This window comes from Camelus dromedarius, chromosome 9 (assembly GCF_036321535.1).
Source record: "Camelus dromedarius isolate mCamDro1 chromosome 9, mCamDro1.pat, whole genome shotgun sequence".
NCBI classification, from domain to species: domain Eukaryota; kingdom Metazoa; phylum Chordata; class Mammalia; order Artiodactyla; family Camelidae; genus Camelus; species Camelus dromedarius.
In genome coordinates this window covers 77,210,578-77,235,449 of record NC_087444.1, presented here as the reverse complement: position 1 = coordinate 77,235,449, position 24,872 = coordinate 77,210,578, and the positions used below count along the sequence as shown (strand labels likewise).

The 24,872-nt window shown below is 49.4% G+C and overlaps 2 protein-coding genes across 7 annotated transcripts in view; one reads left to right on the top strand and one right to left on the bottom strand.

Annotated features, from left to right (window-relative positions):
- LOC105105504 (uncharacterized) overlaps nucleotides 1–15,624 on the top strand; it is a 28,301-nt gene extending 12,677 nt beyond the window's left edge. Inside the window, 11 exon segments of the mRNA XM_064490025.1 lie at nucleotides 7,633–7,722; nucleotides 8,032–8,172; nucleotides 8,267–8,534; nucleotides 11,388–11,517; nucleotides 11,659–11,694; nucleotides 11,882–12,166; nucleotides 12,312–12,614; nucleotides 12,841–13,137; nucleotides 13,355–13,657; nucleotides 13,888–15,378; nucleotides 15,526–15,624. Of these exon segments, the coding sequence (XP_064346095.1) occupies nucleotides 7,633–7,722; nucleotides 8,032–8,172; nucleotides 8,267–8,534; nucleotides 11,388–11,517; nucleotides 11,659–11,694; nucleotides 11,882–12,166; nucleotides 12,312–12,614; nucleotides 12,841–13,137; nucleotides 13,355–13,657; nucleotides 13,888–14,201 (2,167 nt within the window). The 3' untranslated portion in view covers nucleotides 14,202–15,378; nucleotides 15,526–15,624.
- CDC42EP5 (CDC42 effector protein 5) overlaps nucleotides 1–24,872 on the bottom strand; it is a 92,996-nt gene that overhangs the window by 49,032 nt on the left and 19,092 nt on the right. For 3 of the 6 annotated variants that reach the window (XM_064489869.1, XM_064489865.1, XM_064489870.1), the window contains exon 3: nucleotides 7,454–7,510. The gene's annotated coding sequence lies outside the window, so the exon portion shown is untranslated. Of the gene's footprint in view, nucleotides 1–7,453; nucleotides 7,511–8,321; nucleotides 9,350–9,809; nucleotides 9,941–24,872 lie in introns of those variants that run through there. The other 3 variants (XM_064489871.1, XM_064489867.1, XM_064489866.1) reach the window with 3 other exon arrangements.

Here is a 24,872-nt window from a genome sequence, read left to right as displayed (position 1 = left end):
CACACAAAGAAAAAAATATGAAATGGAAAAGCTCATTGGTAAAGGCTGATATACAGTAAAGGTAGGAAATCATCCACACACAAACTAACAGGGAAGTTAAAAGTAGTAAAATCATGTGTATCCACAGTAAGCAGCTAAAGGTTACACAGAACAATTAATTGTAAAATATGACATCAGAACCAATAATCATGAGAGAAGGAGAGTACAAATGCAGAGTATTCAAAATGCATTGGAGTTTAAGAGATCAGCAACTTAAAACAATCACGTATATATAGACTTTTATACCAAAGCCTCATGGTAACAGCAAATCAAAAATCTACAATAGATATACACACACAAAAGAAAGAGAAATGCAAACATAACACTAAAGAGTCATCACTAGGTATGAGAAAACAAGGGGGAAAAGCCTACAAAAATGAATGCAAGACAATTAACAAAATGGCAATAATAATACACATATTGATAACTACCTTAAGTGTAAACAGATTAAAGACTCCAACCAAAAGACACAGACTGGCTGAGTGGATACAAAAACAAAACAGTATATATGCTGTCTACGAGAGACCCACTTCAGAGCTACAGGCACATGCAGGCTGAAAGTAAGGGGATGGAAAAAGGAATTCCATGCAAACAGAAACAAAAAGAAAGACAGAGTAGCAATACTTATATCATACAAAATAGACTTTAAAGACAATTACAAGAGACAAAGAAGGACACTACATAATGATCAAGGGATTAATCCAAGAAGAAGAATTTACAATAACAACTATAATTGTTATTTACAATAACAATTGTAAATATATATGCACCCAATATAGGAGCACCACAATATATAAGGTAACTGTTAACAGACGTAAAGAGAGAAATTGACAGCAACACAATAATAGTGGGGGACCTTAACAGCCCACTTACATCAATGGACAGACCATCCAGACGGAAAATCAATAAGGAAACACAGCCCTAAATGACACATTAGATCCCATGGACTTTATTGATATTTATAGAGCATTTCACCCAAAAGCAGCAGAATACCATTTTTCTCAAGTGCACGTGGAACTTTCTCTAGGAAAGATCACATGCTGGGCCTCAAGAAAGCCTCAGTAAACTAAGAAAATTGAAATCGTATCAAGCATCTTTTCTGACCACAATGCTATGAGATTAGGTATCAACTACAAGAAAAAAACTTCAAAAAACATAAACACGTGGAAGCTAACAATATGCTGCTGATAACCACTGATCACTGAAGAAACCAAAGAGGAAATCAAAAAATACCTAGAAACAAAGGAAAACAAAAACAAAATGATCCAGAATCTATGGGAAGCAGTAAAACAGTTCTAAGAGGGAAGTTTACAGTGATACAAGCTTACCTCAGGAAACAAAAAAAATCTCAAATAAGCAACCTAACCTTATACCAAAAGTAACTAGAGAAAGAAGAACAAACAAAACAGAAAGTTAATAGAAGGAAAGAAATCATAAAGATCAGAGCAGAAACAAATGAAATAGAAACCAAAAAGAAAAAAGAAAAGACCAATGAAACTAAAAGCTGGTTCTTTGAAAAGATAAACAACATTAATAAAGCTTTAGCCACACTCATCAACAACAACAAAAAGGTGGGGGTGGGGGAGAGGACACAAATCAGTAAAATTGGAAACAAAAAAGGAGAAGTTACAACTGACACCACAGAAATACAAAGGATCATAAGAGACTATTATGAGCAACTATACACCAACAAAATGTACAAACTAGAAGAAATGGGCAATTTCTGAGAAAGGTACAATCTCCCAAGACTGACCCAGGAAGAAATAGAAAATATGAATGGACCAATTACCAGTACTGAAGTCAAATCAGTAATTTAAAAACTCTCAACAAACTGAAGTCCACGACCAGATGGCTTACAGGCAAATTCTACCAAACATCTGGAGAAGAGTTAACAGCTACGCTTCTGAAACTCTCCCAAACAATTGCAGGGGAAGGAGTACTTACAAACTCATTCTATGAGGCCACCATCACCCTGATACTAAAATCAGACAAAGATGTCACACAAAAAAGAAAAGTACAGACCGATATCACTGATGAACATTAATGCACAAATTCTCAACAAAATACTAGCAAACCAATTCCAACAATACATTTAGAGGATCATAAACCACGGTCAAGTGGGATTTATTCCAGCGATGCAAGGATTTACAATACTCGCAAAGTAGTCGGTGTGACACACCACATTAACACACGGAAGAATAAAAACCATATGATAATCTGAACAGATGCAGAGAAAGCTTTTGATAAAATTCAACATCTATTTATGATAAAAAAAAAAAAACCTCTCCAGAGAGCGGGCATAGAAGGGGCACACCTCAACATAATAAAGGCCATACGTGACAAACGCACAGCCAACAACATATTCAGTGGTAAAAAACTGAAAGCATTTCCTCTGAGATCAGGAACAAGACTATAATGCCCTCTCTTGCCACTTCACTTCAACATAGTTTTGGAAATCCTAGCCACAGTAATCAGAGAAGAAAAAGAAATAAAGGGAATCCAAATTGAAAAAGAAGTAGTAAAACTGTCACTGTTCGCAGATGACCTGATACTGTACATAGAAAATCCTAAAGATGCTACTAGAAAACTAGTAGAGCTCATCAATGAATTCAGTAAAGTTGCAGGATACAAAATTAATATACAGAAATCTGATGCATTTCTATACACTAACAACGAAACAGCAGAAAAAGAAATTAAGGGCGCAATCCTATTTACCATCACATCAAAAAGAATAAAATGCCTAGGAATACACCTACCTAAGGAGGCAAAAGACCTGTACTCTGAAAACTATAAGATACACTTAGGAAAAAAAATGAAGATGACACAGATGGAAAGATATACCATGTTCTTGGTCTGTAACAATCAATATTGTTCAAATGGCCATACAACCCAAGGCAATCTACAGATTCAATGCAGTCCCTATCAAATTACCAATGGCATTTTTCACAGAGCTGGAACAAACACTTTCTTTAATCTGTATGGAAACACCAAAGACTCAAATGGCTGAAACAATCTTTAGAAAGAAGAAAGGAGCTGGAGGAATCAGGCTCCCTGACTTCAGACTATACTACAAAGCTCTAGTACTCAGAAAAGTATAGCACTGGCACAAAAACACACATAAATCAGTGGAACAGAGTAGAAAGTCCAGAACTAAACCCACACACTTATGGTCAATTAATCTACGACAAAGGAGGCAAGAATATATAATGGAGAAAAGACAGTCTCTTCAACAAGTGGTGCTGGGAAAACTGGACAGCTGTATGTAAAAGAATGAAATTAGAGCATTTTCCAACACCATATACAAAAATAAACTCAAACTGGATTAAAGACCTAAATGTAAGACCAGATACTATAAAACTTCTACAGGAAAACATAGGCAGAACACACTTTGACATACATTGCAGCAATAATTTTTCAGCCTTCCCCTAGAATAATGGAATAAAAGCAAAATTAAACAGATCGAATCTAATTAAACTTAAAACCTTTCACACAGCAAAGAAAACCATACAGAAAATGAAAAGACAACCTACAGATTGGGAGAAAATATTTACAAATGATGTGACCAACAAGGGACTAATTTCCAAAATATACAAACAGCTCATACAGCTTAATATCAAAAAAACACAGAACCCAATCAAAAAATAGGCAGCAGACCTAAACAGGCATGTCTCCAAAGAAGACATCCAGATGGCCAACAGGCACATGAAAAGACACTCAATATCACTTATTACTGGAGAAATGCAAACCAAAACTACGAAACTATAATCAGAATGGCTGTCATTAAAAAGTCTATAAATAATAAATGCTACAGAGGGTGTGGAGAAAAGGGATCCCTCCTACACTGTTGGTGGGAATGTAAATTTGTGCAGTCACGATGGAGGATACTATAGAGGTTCCTTAAAAAACTAAAAATACACTTACCATATGATCCAGCAATCCCACTCCCGGGCATGCATCCGGAGAAAAGTAACTCAAAAAGACACATGCACCCCAATGCCATGGCAGCGTTAACTATAATAGCCAAGACATGGAAACAACCTAAATGTCCACTGACAGATGACTGGATAACAAAGATGTGGTATGATACCCAGCAATAAATCTAACCAAGGAGGTGAAAGACTTATACACGGAGACCTATAAAACACGGATTAAGGAAATTAAAGAAGACTTGAAAAAATGGAAAGGTATCCCATGCTCCAGGATTGGAAGAATCAATATTGTTAAAATGGTCACGCTGCCCAAGGCAATCTACAGATTTAATGCAATCTCTATCAAATTACCCAGGACATATTGCACAGAACTAGAACAAATCATAATAAAATTTATATGGAACCACAAAAGACCTACAATTGCCAACACATTAGTGAAGAAAAAGAAAGAGGCTGGAGGAATAACTCTCCCAGACTTCAGACAATACTATACAGCTACAGTCATCAAGACAGCATGGTATTGGTACAAAAACAGACATATGGACAGATGGAACAGAAGAGAGACCCCAGAAATGAACCCACAAACTTTTGGTCAACTAATCTTCGACAAAGGAGGCAAGAATATACAATGGAATATAGACAGTCTCTTCAGCAATGGTGTTGTGGAAGCTGGACAGCAGCATGTCAATCAGTGAAGCTAGAACACTCCCTTACACCATACACAAAAATCAGCTCAAAATGGATCAAAGACTTAAACATAAGACAAGATACAATAAACCTCCTAGAAGAAAATACAAGCAAAACATTATCTCACATACATCTCAAAAATGTTCTCCCAGGGCAGTCTACCCAAGCAATAGAAATAAAAGCAAGAATAAACAAATGGGACCTAATGAAACTTACAAGCCACTGCACAGCAAAGGAAACCATAAGTAAAACAAAACGACAACCTATGGAATGGGAAAAAATTTTTGCAAATTATGAAACTGACAAAGGCTTGATCTCCAGAATATATAAGCAACTCATATGACTTAATAAGAAACAACTGAACAACCCAATCCAAAAATGGGCCAAAGACCTAAGCAAGCAATTGTCCAAGGAAGAAATACAAATGATCAATAGGCACATGAAAAAATGCTGAATATCACTAATTATCAGAGAAATGCAAATCAAAACTACAATGAGGTATCACCTCACAACAGTCAGAATGGCCATTATTCAAAAGTCCACAAATGACAAATGCTGGAGAGGCTGTGGAGAAAAGGGAACCCTCCTATACTGCTGGTGGGAATGCAGTTTGGTGCAGCCACTGTGGAAAACAGTATGGAGATTCCTCAAAAGACTAGGAATAGACTTACCATATGATCCAGGAATCCTGCTCCAGGGCATATATCCAGAAGGAACCCTACTTCAAAAAGACACCTGCACCTCAATGTTCACAGCAGCACTGTTTACAATAGCCAAGACATGGAAACAGCGTAAATGTCCATACAGATGACTGGATGAAGAAGACGGGCTATATTTATATAATGGAATACTATTCAACTATAAAAAACGACAACATGATGCCATTTGCAGCAACATGGATGTTCCTGGAGAATGTCATTCTAAGTGAAGTAAGCCAGAAAGAGAGAGAAAAATACCATATGAGATCCCTCATATGTGGAATCTAAAAAAAGAAAAAAAAGAAAAAGAACATAAATACAAAACAGAAACAGACTCATAGACATAGAAAACAAACTTGTGGTTGCCAAGGGGGCAGGGGGTGGGAAGGGACAGACAGGGATTTCAAAATGTAGAAAAGATACACAGGATTATACTGTATAGCACAGGGAAATATATACAAGATCTTGTGTTAGCTCACAGTGAAAAAAATGTGGCAATGAATATATATATATGTTCATGTATAACTGAAAACTTGTGCTGTACACTGGAATTTGATACAACATTGTAAACTGAATATAACTCAATAAAAAATAGTTTTAAAAAAAGATGTGCTATGTATGTATGTATGTGTGTGTGTGTATACACACACACACAATGAAATATTGCTCAGCCACAAAAAAGAACAAAATAATACCATTTGCAGCAACATGCATAGACCTAGAGGTTATCACAATAAGTGAAATAAGTCAGAGAGAGAAAGACAAATATTTGATATCACTTACATGTGGAATCTAGAAAAATACACAAATTCTATTTACAAACCAGAAATAGACTCACAGACACAGAAAACAAACTATGGTTACCAAAGGGAAAGGTGAGGGGAGGGATAAATTAAAAGTTTGGAACCAACAGATACTACATGTAAAATAGATACACAACAAAGACCTATTGTACAGCAAAGGGAACTATATTCAATTTCTTGTAATAAGCTATAATGGGAAAGAATCTGAAAACATATATATATAAATGTATGTATACGTATAACTGAAACACTTTGCTGCACACCTGAAACTAATATTGTAAATCAACTACACTTCAATAAAAATTAAATTTTAAAAAGTCTTACCCAAAGAAATCTCCACGCCTAAATGGTTTTCCTTGCATATTATAGAAAACATGTAAAAACAATAATTCTACACAATTTCTTCTAGAAGTAGATGAAGAGGAAATGTTCTTTTCTAGGAGGCCAGACAAACTCTAATACTAAAGCAAAATAAAATGAAAAACTGCGGGCAAATCTCCCTCTTCGACAAAATACTAGCAAATCAAATCTAACAATGTATTCTTAAAATACTATTCCACAGCCAAGTGGGGCTTATCCCAGGACTGCAAGGTTAGTATGATATTCAAAAATCGAAGAATCACATTGATAGTTTAAAAAAGAAAAACCACACGATCATATCAATAGATAGAGAAAAAAGATTTGGCAAAATCCAACATCCATTCGTGATTAAAGACACAACAAAAGGAAACTCTTGGCACTCTAGTATTGAAGGGAACTTCCTCCACCAGACAAAAGACATCCACAGAAGCCTACAGACGGCATCATGTTCAATGGCGAGAGGCTGAATGTAGGTGGAGACTGCGGAGGAAGTCTGGGAAATGCCTCAGGCCTCCAAAGGCACTTTTCTTCCAGCCGAAAGCCATCCTCCCTGTGGCCATCAGAGGGCACGTAAGAGACGTGGCAGGGTCTGTCCTTAGACTAAGGTCACGTTCAGAATGAGACTCACCCGACAACTTCTTCTTGAACAGGGACATAATTTCACCCAAATGGGGGTCTGCCCTCAAGAAAAGCCACGTGAGTCCAGGAGAGACCGTGCACCCAGCTGACTCAGCAGAGGATCTTAAAGACCCTCCAGTTAGCGAGTCCTCACACCCTGTTCTCCCCTGAGACTCTGCGGGTTCAGTGAACTCCGCACAGAAACCACCAGCTCACACAGCTCCGCCACCTCATAGCACGAGAGACATCATGGCGATAAGTTTCAGTAACAAGCACAGGACTGGGAGTTTGAACCATCTGGCTCTGTTAAAAGAATTACCTGTTGGCGTGTTGAATGTGGATAAATCACATTTCCATTCCCAGGCTGTTTCTGCCTCTATTTAAAAAAAAAAAAAAAGCAAATATTACTCCACAAAGTAGTTGCGAGGCTTACATGACGTGATGCATTGGTTACAAAATACCAAATACAATTATTATTATTTGCGTTCCTTGGAGCAGTATTGCACCAAAGCGCACCAAGAGCCAGGAGCTTCAGCGCAAATTTATCCCTAACTGTGGACCCTCAAAGGGCTACAGAGTCCCTGGAAGGTGAGTTAGAAATAAACGTGCGCGCCCTGAGGGGAGGGGACCCCGATGGCCTGCAGTGGGGGAGGCGCAGTGTTCCAGGTCTGCGGTCTCCTCAAGTACCGCGTAACATCACTCTCCTTGCTCGTTCTAAGACTGCAACAGCTGTTCGTTGACCCTTCTCATTTTATTTCCTGCGTCTATTAACTGCCTTTTTCATTTCCCCATTTCTGGTCTCGCTAGGACGCATTCTAGAAATTTTAATCAACGTTTTATTCCAGCGATGTCAGCAAGATGGCTGAATAGGAACGCCCAGCCCTCGTCCCCCCACAGGAACTCGGACGAAAAGACAGTTGGGCCAGATAACTTTTACGAGAGCCCCAGCATCCAGCTAACAAGCTGCAACACCTCGGATGGGCGTAAACCCCAGAAAAAGCAGCGTGAAGCCGACAGAGAGCAGTTTCACTCTGCCCCGTGAGCCCCCCTCCGGGCCGGCCCGGCGCGGAGCCGAGAGGTGCACTCGGCTCGCCCGGGACCCCCCCCCCCCCCCACGTCCCTCGGAGCGGAGTGAGCGAGGGACGCGCGACACCCCGGGCCCCCGGGACGCTGCCCGCGAGGCTCACCTGCAGCGGGCACACGTGGGGGCGGCGCAGAGCGAGGACCAGGGGCGGCGGCTCTCGGCAGCCGGCAGGATTTGCGGGACTGAGAGGCGGTGCCCAGCCCTGGCACCTGTCCTTCTGAGGGCGGGAGCAGGGGCCAGCGCCCGGCGCCAGCACTGCCGCGCCCCTCCGGGGGACAGGGGCGCCAAGCGCCAGGCACTCCGGAAGCTACTCCCGGTCTAACTGCAGGCAGGTGCCCCGTTTAGTGTCTGTATTCTGAGCAACGACGCGTTACCCTCCTCCTTCAGAGAAGACCGTGTTCTAACCACACTTCACCTGAGCCGAGTGCTCACATACATACGCGTGTGCACGTGCGTTTGTATGTGCAAGTGTGTGTTTGCATGATTTTCCACAGCTTTTCTGCCATTTTTTTCTCACTGGTGCGTCTCCCTTTCTCCATTGCATCCCTGAGTGCTCCTCGCACCGAGCGCGAAAACCATAAAACGTCCAAGAACGTGCACCTCGGGGAAGGCCTCCCTCCACTCCCGTTCTCTCTACCAAGTCACTTGGAATCATTTTCTTATTTCAGATAAAACGTGCGACTCAACTACGAGGACAGGAAGATACAGCCGGTGGTTAAGAGGTCCGGCCCCCCAGGCCCTCCGCATCTCTCATGAGGACGCAGCCTGGCGTGCCGGGGTGACCGCTGAGACACGGCTCCGACAGGTCAGGTGCGGTGCCCTGAGGGTCCCCATACGTAGGGATTTGCCCCCCACGACCCTTCAGTTTTGTCCCATAACAAGTAATTCAGCTCAGTATTCAGTTCTCCGCCAGTAATCCCTTGAAGGTGTTTCTCCAGTATCGTCTGGTAGGCGGTTGTCTGGTCCCAGGAGCTCATTATTTTCTTGATGGTAATTTGCATTTTCCTTAGGAAGTAATTTCAGGACATTTTTGGGCCCCAGGCAAATTCCCCTTGAATTTTCTTAGTTGAAACTTACAAAAAATAGAACTACCGTTTTAAAGCGCACAATTCGGTGCAGGATTTGTCCGTTTTCTAACTTACCCTTCATTTCCTTGCTTCACCATGAAGGGTCAAGACAGAGCAGAGACGTCACTTGTAAATGCATGCGTCCTAGCACTTAGCGGGTCTGTCCTCAACTCTGAAAAGCGTTCAGTTATTTATCTCTTGAGCTGTTGCTGGACGTCCCCAGCTTCCTGCCTCTGACACTTGCAGGAGATAACTTGCAGGTGGCCCCCCGCGGCCTATTCCCCAGGCACCCCGGATGTCCATTTCTGGACTCTCTGCAGCATTCTGGAACCTTCCTCCATGCTGTATTCCGGTTTCAGCTCCTTTGTCCTTGATGGGGTGAATTTTATAATGTGTTGGTTCTACTGAAAGTTTCATCTCTAAAATTTCTAACTCTTTTCAGAAACTGCCCGTTCTTCTGTAAAACAATCGATGTTTGCCTCCCTTTATTTTTCAGCTATTTAAACACACTTAATTTAAAATACCTCTCTTATTTTCCGGTTGATCCCATTCCTTGCAGAGGACAACCCCCATTGTTCAGCAGATGGTTGTCTGTAGCAAGGTCCGCCATTAACAGGGTCACTCTGCGCCGCCCACTCCTGCTGGAGGTTTCCCTCTCACACACCTGACCTCTCATAGAGGTCTCTCCCAGGGCTGTCCTGGGAGTCAGGCAGGTGCGGCCCCCTCCTGCCTGGCGGGGTGTGCTGTCTCAGACTTAGCATCTGCTCAGCGTTCCGCCATCAGGGATGGTCCAGTGGGAGCCTCACTCCCACACGTGGGGCAGACGCCCATGGCTGACGACACTGCATTGAGTCTGTTTCTTGCCACACGGGGGACGTTGCTCAATTCTGACCAGGAGCTTGGGTCAGTGCACAGAGATAACCCAGTGTCCACCCAGAAACAGGGGAAGGGGAGGCCACAGGTTCACCCTTCACCTGGAGCCCTGACCCCTCCCCACCTGGGAGGACCTGGGGGCCCTCTCGTCCCTAGACATGGAAACCTCTTCCCTCTGACCCCTTCATGACCCCGGCCCCTCAGAGGCCACTCAGCCTGGTTGTCTGTTGTATACTCTGGTTCCCTCTCCATTTGGGGAACTTCCTCTTTTTCTGCATTTATCTGTGGCAACGTATTGCACAAATATTATAAGTAGTATTTGTCAGTGTTAGGCGCACACCAGAGCTCTTGGATGGGCGCAACCATCATTCAGTTTACGTGGAGTCTGGGCCCACGACCTCTCATGTCGCAGCCCGCTCCGGTCAGCAGCTAGTCTGGAAATTCACGGTGACTGACTCTCCGGTGAGCCTGGCATCACTGAGCCCACACTCACTCTGAGGAGTGGGCTTTTTGACAATATGCAAACAAAGAAACTCAGGCTCACAGAAAGGGCATTATTGCTCAAGGTTACACGAGCAGTGGGTATAGATTTAAATAAAGATCTGTTTTCCTTCAAGGTAAGACCTCTAACCCAAATGAATGCCCTCTAAAGCTTATAGGCAGGACCAGGGGATGAGGAGGACATTCTGCCCGAGGAACAAGGTCACCGAGGAGGCAGGGAGGACTCCGTGAATTGTTCCCAGGTGGTGGGGTGGACGCTGTTGCAAGAAAAAGAGAAGTAGTGATGGGGGCAGTGCTGGAAATGAACCCACACTCTGGGGACAGGAGAGGAGTCGTGTTTCCTGCCCTTATTTCCCGGTGCTTCTCCTCTGTGCTCATTGCCCCCTTGACCTCCACTGAGCTGTAGTTAGACGTTCGACGTGCGTCTCTGCTGATCTGAAGTCTGCAGACCAGCAGGAACCTGCATCTGCCCTGAAGATGTGAAGGTGAGCCGGGTCCATGGTGAGGACCCCGCAGGGCTGTGCTGATGGACGGCTGAGGACGATGCAGGCCCCACACGGAGGCTCTGAGAGGGAAGGGCATGGCCTGGGCACCCTCACCTGCAAGGGGCGCCTCAGGAAGACACCGGGTCTCTTTGCTGATCTGTCACGGAAACGAGAGCCAGGCTCTCAGGAAGGGGCAGTTCCCCTTCCCGTGGGGCTGCTGACGTGACAGCCCCGTGACGGGGAGGACCAGCCTCTGAGTGGACACACCCTGTAGGTCTGTGTGCTGAGGGCACTGTATCTCCTGCATCTGCACAGCCGGGACCACAGTGAGGAGGCGCCATGACCCCCACCCTCACGGCCCTGCTCTGTCTCGGTGAGATTGAGGAGGGGAGGGCGGTCCTGGTCTGGGAGCCAGGCCTGCTCTGTCAGGAGACCCCAGGGCTCAGGACGCTCAGGGGAGGGGAGGTTCTGCTCAGGGTTCAGGGCGACTCTCTCACAGGGACCTCTCTTCCAGGGCTGAGTGTGGGCGTGAGGACCCAGGTGCAGGCAGGTGAGTCTGTGCCCAGGTGTCCCCGCTCCCACCTCCTCATTGTGGGGACGGGCCAGCCCCTCTCCGGGAAATGGGGATGGGGAACAACAGCTCTGGGCTGAAGGATGGGGAGGCTGGGGGTGTGGGGCTGAGAGCTGGGGGATGGGGGTGGGAATGTCTTGTGACCAAGCCTCTGATTTCCTTCCAGGGACCCTCCCCAAACCCACCATCTGGGCTGAGCCAGGCTCTGTGATCCCCTGGAATAGCCCTGTGACCATCTGGTGTCAGGGGACCCTGGGGGCCCGGGAGTTCCGTTTGGATAAAGAGGGAAGCAAAAGCCCCTGGGACACACAGCCCCCACTGGAGCCTGGGGACAAGGCCACGTTCTCCATCCCACACATGACAGAGCACAACACAGGGAGATACCGCTGTTACTATCTCAGTCCCACTGGCTGGTCAGAGCAAAGTGACCCCCTGGAGCTGGTGATGACAGGTGAGAGGACACTCAGGGGTCCCAGCCTCGGGCTCTGCCCTCAGGAAGGGGGGCTGCTCCCAGGGCCGTGTCCCTCTCACAGCCCAGCCCTGGGGGAGGTGAGGGAGCCGTGAGCCCCACTGAACAAGCGGCCCCTTCTCTCTAGGAGCCTACAGCAAACCCAGCCTCTCAGCCCTGCCGAGCCCCATGGTGACCTCAGGAGGGAACGTGACCCTCCGGTGTGGCTCATGGCAGGGATTTGACAGGTTCATCCTGACTAAGGAAGGGGAAGACAAGCCCTCCGGGGCCCTGGACGCACAGCCACAGCCCAGCGGGCAGACCCAGGCCCTGTTCCCTGTGGGCCCCGTGCCCCCCAGCCCCAGGTGGACGTTCAGATGCTATGGCTGCTACAGGAGCAAACCCCAGGTGTGCTCGGCCCCCAGTGACTCCCTGGAGCTCCTGGTCTCAGGTAAGGAAGTCCCATCCTGGCCCCATATTCCTTTGGAGGTTCCATACTGGTTACTGGGGTCCCTGCTCAGATGAAGCCCCATGTGAGAGGGTAGGGGGTGGTGGACGGGGGCTACTAGACCAGAGACACAGAGTGTGAGAGACAGTGAGACCTGGGGGCTGGGATCGGAGGAGAGGCTTTATGGGAGGAACCAGCCCCTACAACCCAGGGCTGGTCTTTCCCCCAGGTGTGTCTGGGAAGCCCTCCCTCCTCACCCCGCAGGGCCCTGTTGTGGCCTTGGGACAGAACCTGACCCTCCAGTGTCGCTCTGATGTCGGCTACGAAAGATACGCTTTGTTCAAGGAGGGGGAACAGGACCTCCTCCAGCGCCCTGGCTGGCAGCCCCAGGCTGGGCTTTCTCAGGCCGACTTCCCCCGTGGCCTGGTGATTCGCTCTGATGGGGGCCGGTACAGATGCTACGGGGGACACAACCTCTCCTCTGAGTGGTCGGCCCCCAGCAACCCTCTGGACATCCTGGTGGCAGGTGAGGAGCCAGCGGGTCAGTCAGGGACCCAGACTCTGCACAGGCCCTGCTGGGGGAGCCACAGGGATGATGCTGGGTCAGGGGGTGGGGCCCCCGAGGAGGGAGAGACAGGGAGAGACAGGGGGTGGGCAGGAGATGAGGGTCCTCAGAGAGGCCCTGCTGAGTCTCAGCTGAGAACCAGGTGGGACGGCAGCCCCTCACCCCTTCCTCGCTCTAGGATGGCTGCGTGACACCCCCTCCCTCTCGGTGCAGCCGGGCCCCACGGTGGCCTCAGGAGAGAATGTGACCCTGCTGTGTCAGTCAAGTATCTGGAGGGACACCTTCCTTCTGTCCAAGGAGGGGGCAGCCCATCCCCCGCTGCGTCTTAGATCAAAGTTCCAAGGTGGGCAGTACCGGGCCGAGTTCTCCCTGAGTCCTGTGACTGCAGCCCACGGGGGGACCTACAGGTGCTACAGCTCACTCAGCAGTGACCCCTACCTGCTGTCACTCCCCAGTGACCCCCTGGATCTCCAGGTCTCAGGTGAGGAAGTCCCATCCTGGCCTCTTATAATTTTTGAGGCTCTAGATTATTTATTGGGCTCTTTGCTCCCAGGGGAGCCCCATAGGCAGGGGTGCAGTCTGGCCACATTGTGGGGCTCACTGGTAAGAGACACAGAGTGTGAGAGACAGTGAGACCTGGGGGCCAGGATGGGAGGAAAGGCTTTATGGGAGGGACCAGCCCCTACAATCCAGGGCTGGTCTTTCCCCCAGGTGTGTCTGGGAAGCCCTCCCTCCTCACCCCACAGGACCTTGTTGTGATCTCTGGACAGAGCCTGACCCTCCAGTGTTGCTCTGATGTTGGCTACAAAAGATATGCTTTGTTCAAGGCCAGGGGTCTGGCCCTCCCCCAGCTTCCTGGCCGCCAGCCCCAGGCTGGGCTCTCTCAGGCCGACCCCGCCCCGGGCCAAGTGAGCGGCCTCCACGGGGCCAGCACAGAGGCTACGGGGGACACAGCCCCCCTGCCCACGACTCCATCTCAGACCCCGAGCCTCTGCGGTCCCAGCTCCCCGGACACTGTCCTATAGAGAAGCGTCCCGTGTGCGGGCTCTGCTCTGCACGGCCCTCCTGCGCTCGCCCGGGGGCCTTCCTGCCGCTCTGCTCCTGGTGCACGGAGACTCAGCAGGGCCCGGGCAGGGTCGCCGGGGGGGCGCGGGGGGGACAGCACAGCACGTCTGTGTGCGCTCCTGTCTGCTCTGCTCCTGTGCGCGCACTTTTACTGCTCTCTCCTCTTTTGAGAACTTTTCGGCAATGCTTGCTGATATAAATAAACAAATCTGTGCAAAAAGACAGAGAAAGACGATGATGGGGGCCTCCCTCCTCTGTCCTGTAAACGCTGTTGTGTCTCAAATGCGCTCAGTGCCGAATGTCAGCCCCCTTCTCCTCTGTCCCCCTCCCTAAGCCCCACAGGCATGGCCTGGTTCCTTACTGCTGAGACCTTTCTGGAGACCTGCCTCCTTACCACCTGTTTATTTCAAGGAATTGACCCGCCCAGCTCTATATGCATTAGTTTCCTCCCTGTCTCACCTGCGTGTCTGCCCATATAGAGACACACACACGTATGTAGTCTATACGTGGGTCCAGAGCTTAATACAGATGCACACGTTGACGTGTAACTTCAGTGTTTCCTGGATACATGTGTACTTATGTGTTGCATGTAATATATACAATGTAACACATTTTAATAAAAATGCACGTAAATATGTATCTTTTATCTACAGGTAAGTATATACCTCATATATAAACACCACACTTATTCCTCCACTTCAACATCTACAGATATTTGTCCAAAACTCTGTATCTTCCATCTCGTATGTTGCCATGTTGGTTGTGGTCTCCCATGTATTTCACCCCCCGAGAAGGCAGGAATAAGCCTTTTAGTACCTGTTGCTGTTACACCACTTGTAGAAAATAGGTATTTGCAAGAGTGTGTGTATGTCTCACTCTAATATATCTAACTGCATGAAGAATAATTTAATAAAAGAATAAATGGATGAAAGGAGCACAGAGGGAGCCTGGCCGGGCAGAGACAGGGCACGTCACAGGGCCGTGTGAAAGTTGTGCTGTGAGAACTGGGGGCACCGACAACACAGACCCCAGGACAAGGGCTGTGTCTCCCCGACTCCTCACTCACCCCCACTGTGTGATTCTCAGGAGCAGCTGACACCACCCACCCATCACAAAACACGTCAGCCCCCACAAGTGGTGAGCAGAGAAATTCTCAGCTACGGGGCTGGGCTCCAAGGGTCACGTCCTGGCAAGGGGAGGCGGGTGCCCTGGGTGGACATCCAGGATTGTGGGGTGATTCTGATCTGCTCTGACCTCAGTGGCCTCTTTGTGCGCAATCCCTAGGCTCACGCCCCCAGGACTACACAGTGGGGAATCTCATCCGCATGGGTGTGGCTGCCTTGATCCTGGTGGGCCTCGGGATCCTGCTGGTTCAGGCTCGACACGACCTTGGAGGAGCCCAAGATGCGGCCAGGAGGTAAACACAGAGGGAACGACGCACCGTCCAGCGCGGTAGAGCCTCGAAATGGTCTCATGTGCCCAGGAGGTCCTGGAAGAGAGTCTGCAGGGGACGATGCGCGAACTGCCTGCCGAGACCGTGGAGGGAGAGACGCGGTGTGGGTGCAGGAGCGGGGCGGGGGAGTCCTGGGGAGGACCTTCCTCTCATAAACCGTGGTGCTTCCCCTCCCCGCCGCTGTGACTCTCCCTCACTGCCCCGGCTCCTCGCCCCCTGTGCCGTGGGGCACATGCCACACGGCAGGGCTGTGTCCGCACCTTACACACCTGCGGGTCCTGGTCCACTTTCGTGTAATATATTTTGCTTTATTTTTAATGCCCACATTCACTGGTGTGTGCTATTGACCTCCATCCCATCGCTCAGAAACAGAATACGGTTTAAGCAGCTGAATAAATGGATGATAGTAGGGTCCAGTTGGGGCACATAAATCCAGAACTGTTCCCTGAAACCCTCTGTGGACCCTTCAGTCCTTCTTTCCTCACCAGATGACACCTGGGATAGGGTCTCCAGAAGCAGCATCAGACTGAAGGAAGACCCTGGTGTTTGAAATGACTGCCAGGTGGTGTGCTGATAAACAGGCTTCAAGAATATACAACTTTTTAAAAAGTGCAGATTTGTAGCAGTTGTCTCTGTAGTGTAAATACCGTCTCCACGGCCAGCCTCAAGGTGCTCATGTGAATTCCCTGAAGGGGCGGCTGGGAAGTAAAGGATGGAGTCGCTCTTCCTGAATAAGGGTGTCTGACCCAGATGCCGCACACCTCCCTGGTTACCTCATTGTGCGTGGATGTTTCCTGCTGCTTGAAGGCCAAGATCATTTCCACGTCAGAGTTATACCACAGCGTCAGTGCAATCATGATGCCAAAATTCTAGCACATCCACAAGAGAGGCAAGAGGGGGAACAGTGGAAATACCAATCGCGGGAGAAAACCCTGCGCGCTCTGAGCAACAGCAGCTTGCGGGCAGAAGTACACAGTGGCCGGTCAATTTGGAGAGCAAGTAACAAGGATCAGTTAACAGCCCCGACCTGCAGGTTTACAGCCTAGAAGGAAACGTGTGCATGACCGTGATACACACGCGCGGGAATACCGGTGACGGGGTCGTGCACACTGAACAGAGTCACAGAGAACGGTCTCGCCAAGCATGACGGCCGGGCGCTCGATGCAGCGGAGTTTCACATGGCAGGAAAAGTCACAAAGTGAGACTCCTGCCGTCGTACAGATCAGTCTCCCAGCGTGGCGGGGAATAAACAAACAAGAACCCTGTGAGTATGCATGCAGGGTTACTCTAGTACGGGAAGCTCGACAGGAGACAGTACGTACTCAAACTTCCAGTTTGTAGCAAGAGGAAGGCGCAGTCCCACTTGACCCCCGCGGCCGTCGCGCATCAGGCGGCGGATCGCGCTGTGCGGGCGGAAGGCACAGGGGCTGCCGCAGCCCTGGCAGCGTCCCTCCTGACCTTCACTTGGAGACTCACGTCTGCCCCTCATTACTGGTACGTGGTGCTCGTTGCTCTGCAGCCTCTCCTAATTTTCGTACAATTTAGTGAGGTGGGGTTGAAGGAGGCTGGTGATAGCTGCCACCCCGTACTCGTGACCGCATTTACAACAAAGTGCTGTTGATCTGTCCCAGCAAACACATCCCACGCTGGCATCGTGTCTGCCACACAACGGGACCTCACCTGCCTGATCAGCACGGCCTGAGCCGCCGCCCAGGTAAGAAACTGGGCCTCTGAACACACTCTTTGTCCAACACCAGACGACACGCATTGCAGAATTTAAACTGGTTCCATGAGGGCTCCTGAACATACCAGAAACCGAGAATCTGAACTCAGATGGACATCACCAATATAAACGTGGGGGTTCATTCAAACATGAGCTGTAACCCTCTCTGCAATGACTGCAGATCACAGACAGACCCGCTTCTGGCTGGAACCACGGTCAGGACGCCTGGCCTCTGTTTGGCCCTCGATAGGCAGGAGTGCTTGCGGAGAGAAGTGGTTCCCTCTCCTGTGGGATTCCGTGTGTCACGTTCTGTGAATCTGTTCTCTCTGACTCTGTTATCCCCCACCTAACATCAACTACTCGCGTGCGCCCCGCCCTGCACTGCCTGAATGAGGCGGCGTGGGCCGCAGGGAAGCCAGCCCAGCCCAGATCCCAGGGCGGCCAGAGCCCACGCGGCACTCAGCAGCCAGCAACCTCCCAACCCCGGACATTCATCTATTCGCTTTTTTCTCTGTGGAATTCTCACCACCCGCCTACTTCAGCCAAGACCCTCCACAGCTCTCAGTTCCATCCTCACACATCACTGCCTCAAGGTCAACCTTCCATGAGGTGCAGACTATTTATGATTCTCTATTGTCTCATCTACAACCTCCAAGGATTGATTCAACATAATAGATGGCATCGTGGAAAACGTATGTTTTAGAATTTTCTGTTTGCTGCCCAACACAACTCCCAGAGTAAGAGGGGCCAGAGGACAGGATCCACGTGTTTCACACCTACTTTAGTTTTCACATGTGACACGGTACGAAATACAGTTGATTTTGCAGATATAATTTCACAGAACGTATGGATGAACAGCTGATTGCAAATGAAAAGATAGACAGAAAAAAAATTTATGATGCACACATGCACGCTCGCACACACACACGCGCACTGCAATCTGCTGTAACTCAAGCCAACATCCTCCCCTGCCCCCTTCTCCTTTTACTTCTTTAAATTTTGCCCCTCTCTCAGTTCCCTGGTACAAGGATTCCTGTCTTCCACTCCACACAACTGAGACATAACAAGGAAATGACAAACTAAAATGAGCAAATCAAGTACAAAAGCACAACTGTAGAGGCGGGCATGGATAATAATTTGTGGGCAAAATGTAAAAGCAGGTCCCCGTGTTCAAATGTCAAGATGGCACCTTCAGAGCACTTGGGCCAGCTGAAGCCCTGTCCGATCCCACAGCTCACCACCCACGAGGCCAGCTCGCTACCTGGTTGCGCGCCCCGCGGCGCAGACCGGCACTTTCTGAGTGCCTCCTGGCCGCCGTGCCCAAGGCGGGGCTGCGCACCCACCACTGCCGAGTCCCCACCACGCAACTATTAGGTGGGGGTCATCTCCCCCTTTGTAAAGACGACCTAAGTCTCATGAAGTAATCTGCCTAAAACACCCAGGATTAAGGCATCTAAACCAAGTATGGGTCTGGCCCTAAGAATCTGCCTGTTCAGCCCCACTGCCTCCCAACCCAATCCAACCAACCACCGTCCTGAGCAGCTGACAGGACCCTCACTCCCAGCTTCATGGTCCGGGTCCCCATCGTACGCCAGTCTCTGCAATTTTAAGCAGGAAGCTCTGTGCAGGGGAGCTGCCAACTGAGGTCAGGTTTCTCTGGATTCCACTCCCAGATAGAAACTTACTGGAGATTCGAGCTCAAAGTACAGACCCAGTATCCCCGAAGCCAGGTGTTGTCATCCGAAATGGAGATGACATCTGGGGGGTGGAGAGGTTCCTACAGAAGAAAGCCTCCAATGACAGACTCTGAAATAACTGACACAACACAGTCAGTAGTTCCTTCCCTTACACAACTTCCTTCTGGAGAAGAGAAGAAATTGGGGCTCCTTGAAGACAGGCTCCCATCTGCTCCAAGGCTCTCCCAGCACGAGGGTCCCAGATGTGCTGGCCTCATTTCCACAGCACTGGGCGTGTGACCATGACACCTGGAGAAAGGGGGATGATCTGAGCTCCAGCATGACCAGGCACACTGGCCTGCCACGATCAGACAACTGCCCCGAATCACTGCATGTGCACAATGGCCATGGGCATTGCAAATGCCCCAACAGAAAGTGTCACTGCAGGTGGTGGGGACAGGGCAGGGGCTTCCCTGCTTCTGTCCTCATGCTGGACATGAGCCTGTGTTCCCCCCACGGGCCCCATCCATACCAGGTCCCCTAGAGGTACCACAGGGACCAGGACTGGGTCACGGTGGTGCTGAGTCTCACAGCATCCCCACGGAAATATCTCCAAAGTAATGTCTATCCCCCTCAGACACCAGGAGCAGGCAGCTGTGTGGGGTTTGAAATGCAGTAACCGGGTCCGGTCACAACCTCAGGAAGGCATCACCAATGCCCTCCCTGTGGCACTCAGCAGCCAGCAACCCGAGGAAGCTGAGCTTCCGAGGTCAGGGGAGACTCAGAGTTACAGACTGTAAAGGTCCAGAAGTGAGCCCGGCCTGCCAGATGCCAGAGCCCCGTCTTGCAAACACTGTGCTTTTCCACCTTGAATTCGTTTCCTGGGGCAGCTGTAACATTACCGCAATCTGGGGAGACTGAAACGACACACATTTCTTCTCTTACAATTCTGGATGAGAAGTCCACAGTGAAGGTGTCAGAGGGCCACGAACCCTTGAAGGTTCTAGGGGGAAATCCTTCCTGCCTCTTCCTAGTGCCTGTTGGCCCAGGCACCTCCTAGTTGGTGGCAGCACACGCCACACTCTCCTCCAGTTCCACGTGGCCGACACCTCCTCGTGTGTCTCTGCCTTCCCCTGGCGTTCCTCCCCGTGTGTCCCTTCTCTGCGTCTTCTAAGGACGCCAGAAACACTGGATGAGGACTCGCACCAATCAGGCCCTGGCCTGTCTTAACTCGATGACTCTGCAGAGACTGTACTTCCAAAAAGGCCCTTTCGCAGGGACTGGGGCTGATGAATTCAGCACGTCATTTAGGGAGACAAAGTCAGCTCATAACAACAGCCAAAAGAAAAATATACCCAGGAACGAGTTTATCAAAGAATCACAAAACTCACACACAGCAGTTTGCGTTGTCAGCTTGTTGAGGGAAATTGGAACAGACCTAAGTTAAAGACAAGACGTCCCAGGATCCTGGCTTGGAAGACTTACTGCTGTGGACGTGACAACACTCTTGAGGCAACCGACAGAATCAGTTCGATCCCTATCAGACCCAAAAGGCCAGTTCTGCCGATTTTTTTTAAAAAAGCCATTTCTCTGAGTCAAGGTAATTGTAAAAAGACCCACAAAAGCAAAAAAAAAAAAAAAATTCTTGAAAAAGAGGAGCAAAGTTGGACGCCGCACAATTCCTGATTTCAAAACTCCCTACAGAGCCCCAGATATCAGAACAGTGTGCTGTCGGCAAGGAATAGACACACTTATGTTTGGAATAAAATTGAATGCTGACATATAAACCCACACATGCGATTTCTAACAGGCGTCAAGACTATTCAATGGGGAAAGAACAGTCTCTTCAACAAATGGAGTTGGGAAAGCTGGACATCCACCTGCAAAAGAACCCAGCTGGACCTTACACACACCACGTCCAAAAATTAGCTCAAAATGGATCAGTATAAGAGCTAACATTCTCTTACAGAAAACATAAAGTAAGTAGTCACCACTTTGAATTTGACAGTCTTTTCCTAGATGGACAATAACAAGACATGCAGAAAAGAAAAAAGTAGATGAACTAAATTTCACCAAATCTTAAAGTTTATGTGCATCAAAAACACTATCAACAGTATGAATGACAACCTATAAAATTTGAAACAAATGCTTGCGCATCTAACCAGAGTACAGTTATCCTAAACTGTGAAAAATACCTTTAACTCAGCAACAAGAAATGACCCAATAGTTTTTAAAAAGGCATGAGTAGATAGTTCTACACTGAAGACATACAAGCGGACAGCTAGCACATGGAAGGATGCTCAGTGCCTTAGTCATTAGCGAAATGCAAATAAAACCACAGTGAGATACTATTTGAAACCAACTAGATCGACCACAACTTGAAAAAAAATAACAATTGCTGATGAGAATATGGAGAAATCTGAGCTTACATACACAGATTGCTGGTGGGGATATGAAATGGTTCGGCCACTGTGGGAAGCAGTTTGGCAGTTCCTTAAAAAGGGACACCCAGAATTACCACGTGACCTAGAACTTCCACTTCTAGGTGAATGTTCAGTTATGCAAGATGAACAGATCAAGAAGCCTGCTGTGCCACTAGAGGCCCATCGTTGACAACCCCGCACTGTGCACAAAAATGCGTACCCAAGGTAGATCTCATATTAAGTGCTCCCACCACAATGAAAGAAAGAAAAAGTGGCAAACAGATATTCAAAGTGTGTGCACAGAACTGTGTGCACTGAGCTATACTCAGTGGACAGAAAATGACAACAACCCAAATGCCCGTCACTGATGAACAGATAAGCAAACAAAGAGCACAGTTCATGTCTGCAAATCGTGCTTTGCCCAAAGCATGCAGACACGGTCCACAGCAGCAGGCGAAGAGTTAACATCTAGCTGGCAAGAGGTGCGCAGGAGGCAGAAATGACTCAGAGGTGTTGATGGAGTGGGATGATAAGAAGGTGCTGCTGCTGCTGGAAACAAGGCCATCAGAGAGGAGGAGACAAAGCCACATCCAGGCCAGTGGGGAGCTGGCGGTTTCCCTGTGTGTTGGCTGACAGTATTATAAACACCTCCCCAAGCCGTCTCCTCCCCTGGGGCCATGCGTCCTGTGACAGCCCCACTGGCCCCTCTAGACAGGCAAGGCGCACAGCGGAGGAGCCCTCAGTTCTTCAGTCTCTCCCACCTCACAGACAATGAGCCCACCCAACAGTCCTGTCCCTGAGCCCTTCTCATCCACGGCCCTGGTCCAGCACCTGGCCCAGCTCAGGTGAAGACTCAGGAGGCCGTGGGGCGACCCCGCCCGCCTCCTTCCGGGCTCTTCCACAACAGGACCTCCCGCCCCGCAGAGGTATTTTACTCATGGCCCCAGCTCGATCTACGGCGGGCCCCACCTCTGCAAAAAAAAAAAAATCCATCCAAGGTCTCCACCTGCCCTCAAGTAAATTCCAGGTATCTCCACCTGACATTCCAGGAGGCTGATGATGAGAATGAGCTGAGGACCCAACATCACGGGGCCAGCAAAACTACCTCCGACCTCAAACCAAACTCATCCACGTTAACCACCTCCCCCCTGAAGAAAAACACACAACCTGGGTTATTACCACATTTGTGTCTTCTTGAGGGGAAATCCTTGAGCCAATTTTTTACATCATAGACTCTGTTCCAAACCTCCTAGACCATGATAATGACAAAGAAGTCTTCCTGACTCACCCCATTCAGTTGTGAATGTATTTTGCTGTAGGATTTGTGTAAGGGTTACCTGAGAAATGCTCATAAGCCACTGAGAATGCTGGCCCACTCGCCACCTAGGGGGGAACTGATGCTGGAGCTTTATCCCTGATCATCACCATGCAGCCCTCCTGCAGTCCAATCCCTGCGGAGCGGGGACCACCTCAACACAGCTGTGTGACGTACTTCCCTTTCCTGAAAGTTATCCTCTTCCCTTAAGGACAAAATCCAGGGATACGTGCAGGGTGCACTAGACCCTGTGTGGCCAGGGTGCAGCAGTCCCTGATTACTCCAGTTCCTAGACCAGCTCGCCTTCGTCCTGGCCGAGGGGGCCGTCCCACACCACGCCGGTGCTCACCTCCACCAGTCCTGGCCTCACCTTCTCCAGAAGGTCCCCCCACACCCATCACAGTGGTGCTGGATGTCCACCTGTTCCTGTGTCTCACTGTCCTCTGATTTTCTCCTCCTCTACAACCTACCAAAACCAGAGCCAAAGTATTTGTTGTCTAAACGTCTGTATTGTCTGTCGTCAACACAGAGCCCCATGAGTCCAGGGAAGGAATCTCAGCTCCGACATGGTAACTGCTCAGTAAACACTGGTGGATTGTCCGGATGATGGAAGGAAGGGAAGAGGGAAGAAGATTTGCATTTACAGTGTCTTAGGAAAGGGAAGTGACATCCCCAAGGTCTACAAAAAATATAAAAAACAGAGTTAGGACTGAAACCAAAGCAGTGTGCTGGGGGTCCCTCGGATCTGCCTTTTGCCTCCACAGATTTTGTTCAGAAGAGAACCAAGGATGCCCCTTCCTCCAGCCTGCGACCACCCTCCACCTTTTTTCCACTCCCAGCCTTGGAGCCAACCACTCATCTATCCCTGGCTTCCCGGACCAGCCAACACCACTTCTGAGCTTAGCTCCTTATTGCTGACCAACCATGAGCTCCCAGGTTTATCAGAGTTATTCTATCCAGGTGGAGGCCGCCGTCCACCGCCAGGTCGACACACACCTGCCAGCGACCGACACCTGCCTCTCTCCAGGCTTCTATTTTGACCTTGGCGGCGTGCCTCTGGGCCATTTCTCCCACAAATTGGTGGAGGAGAAGCCAGAGGGGACCAAGCTCTCTTGAAGGTACAGAACAAGTGCTGTGGCGGCCCCTCCCAGGACACGCAGGGGGGACACCCGGGGCGCTACGGGAGCTCCGAGGGCGTGGGGAGACCCGAGCCAGGCCCTTCGCGGTCCGCAAGCCCTGCGTTCCGCCCGCGCAGACCCCGCTCTCCCCCCGTGACTTCCCGGAGACGCGCGTCCTTGGTGAGCAGGTGCCGCGCATCAAGGGCTGAGCCCGCCCGACCCGCCTCCGCGGGCGGGCGGCCCCGGGCTGCGCTGCGGAGTGTCTCCCCCGAAGGCTCAGAACCTCCGCGAGCCTCCGGAGCCCAGCGGGCTGGGAGGGGCCCCGGTGTCGGGGCTCCTCTCTGCAGCCCCCGGGCAGCTCTGTGACCACCCTGGAGCCTCTCCCGAGCCTTTGACCAAATGGAAACAACAAAGCTTTTTGCAGGGAAACAAAACAAAACAAAGCAAAACAAGAATTGGAACCAAAATCGGGCCGCTCCAAGGCCCTGCCCTGCATCCTCAAATTCATGTCCTGAGACCAGTGTCACTCTCTGGATTTAAATTTGGCATGAGGTGGAGGAGGAGTCTATGCGGTCTGGATGACTCAGGTGTGGGCTGGAAGGTTCCAGAGCCTGCTGTCTCCTGAACCCCATCCCTCAGTGAGAACAGAGAGAGGCCCTGGGCGGGGCTCTTCCTCTTTCTGGGAGGCTGCTATTAAGGAACTGACAACGTGTAACAGCGCCTGGACCTGGTCACACCCTGTGCAGTCTGTCTGTCCTGCTGGCTCTGTGTTTTTTGTAAACCCTCTGCACGACTGGGGACCATGGGAGGCAATGCCACTACACCAAGGGTCACTGACTTTCTCTGCTTCAGTGAGCTTTCGGGAAGAGAGGACGGATGGGGCCCTTCCCCTCCAAGATCTGAACTCTGAGGGACTCAAGGCT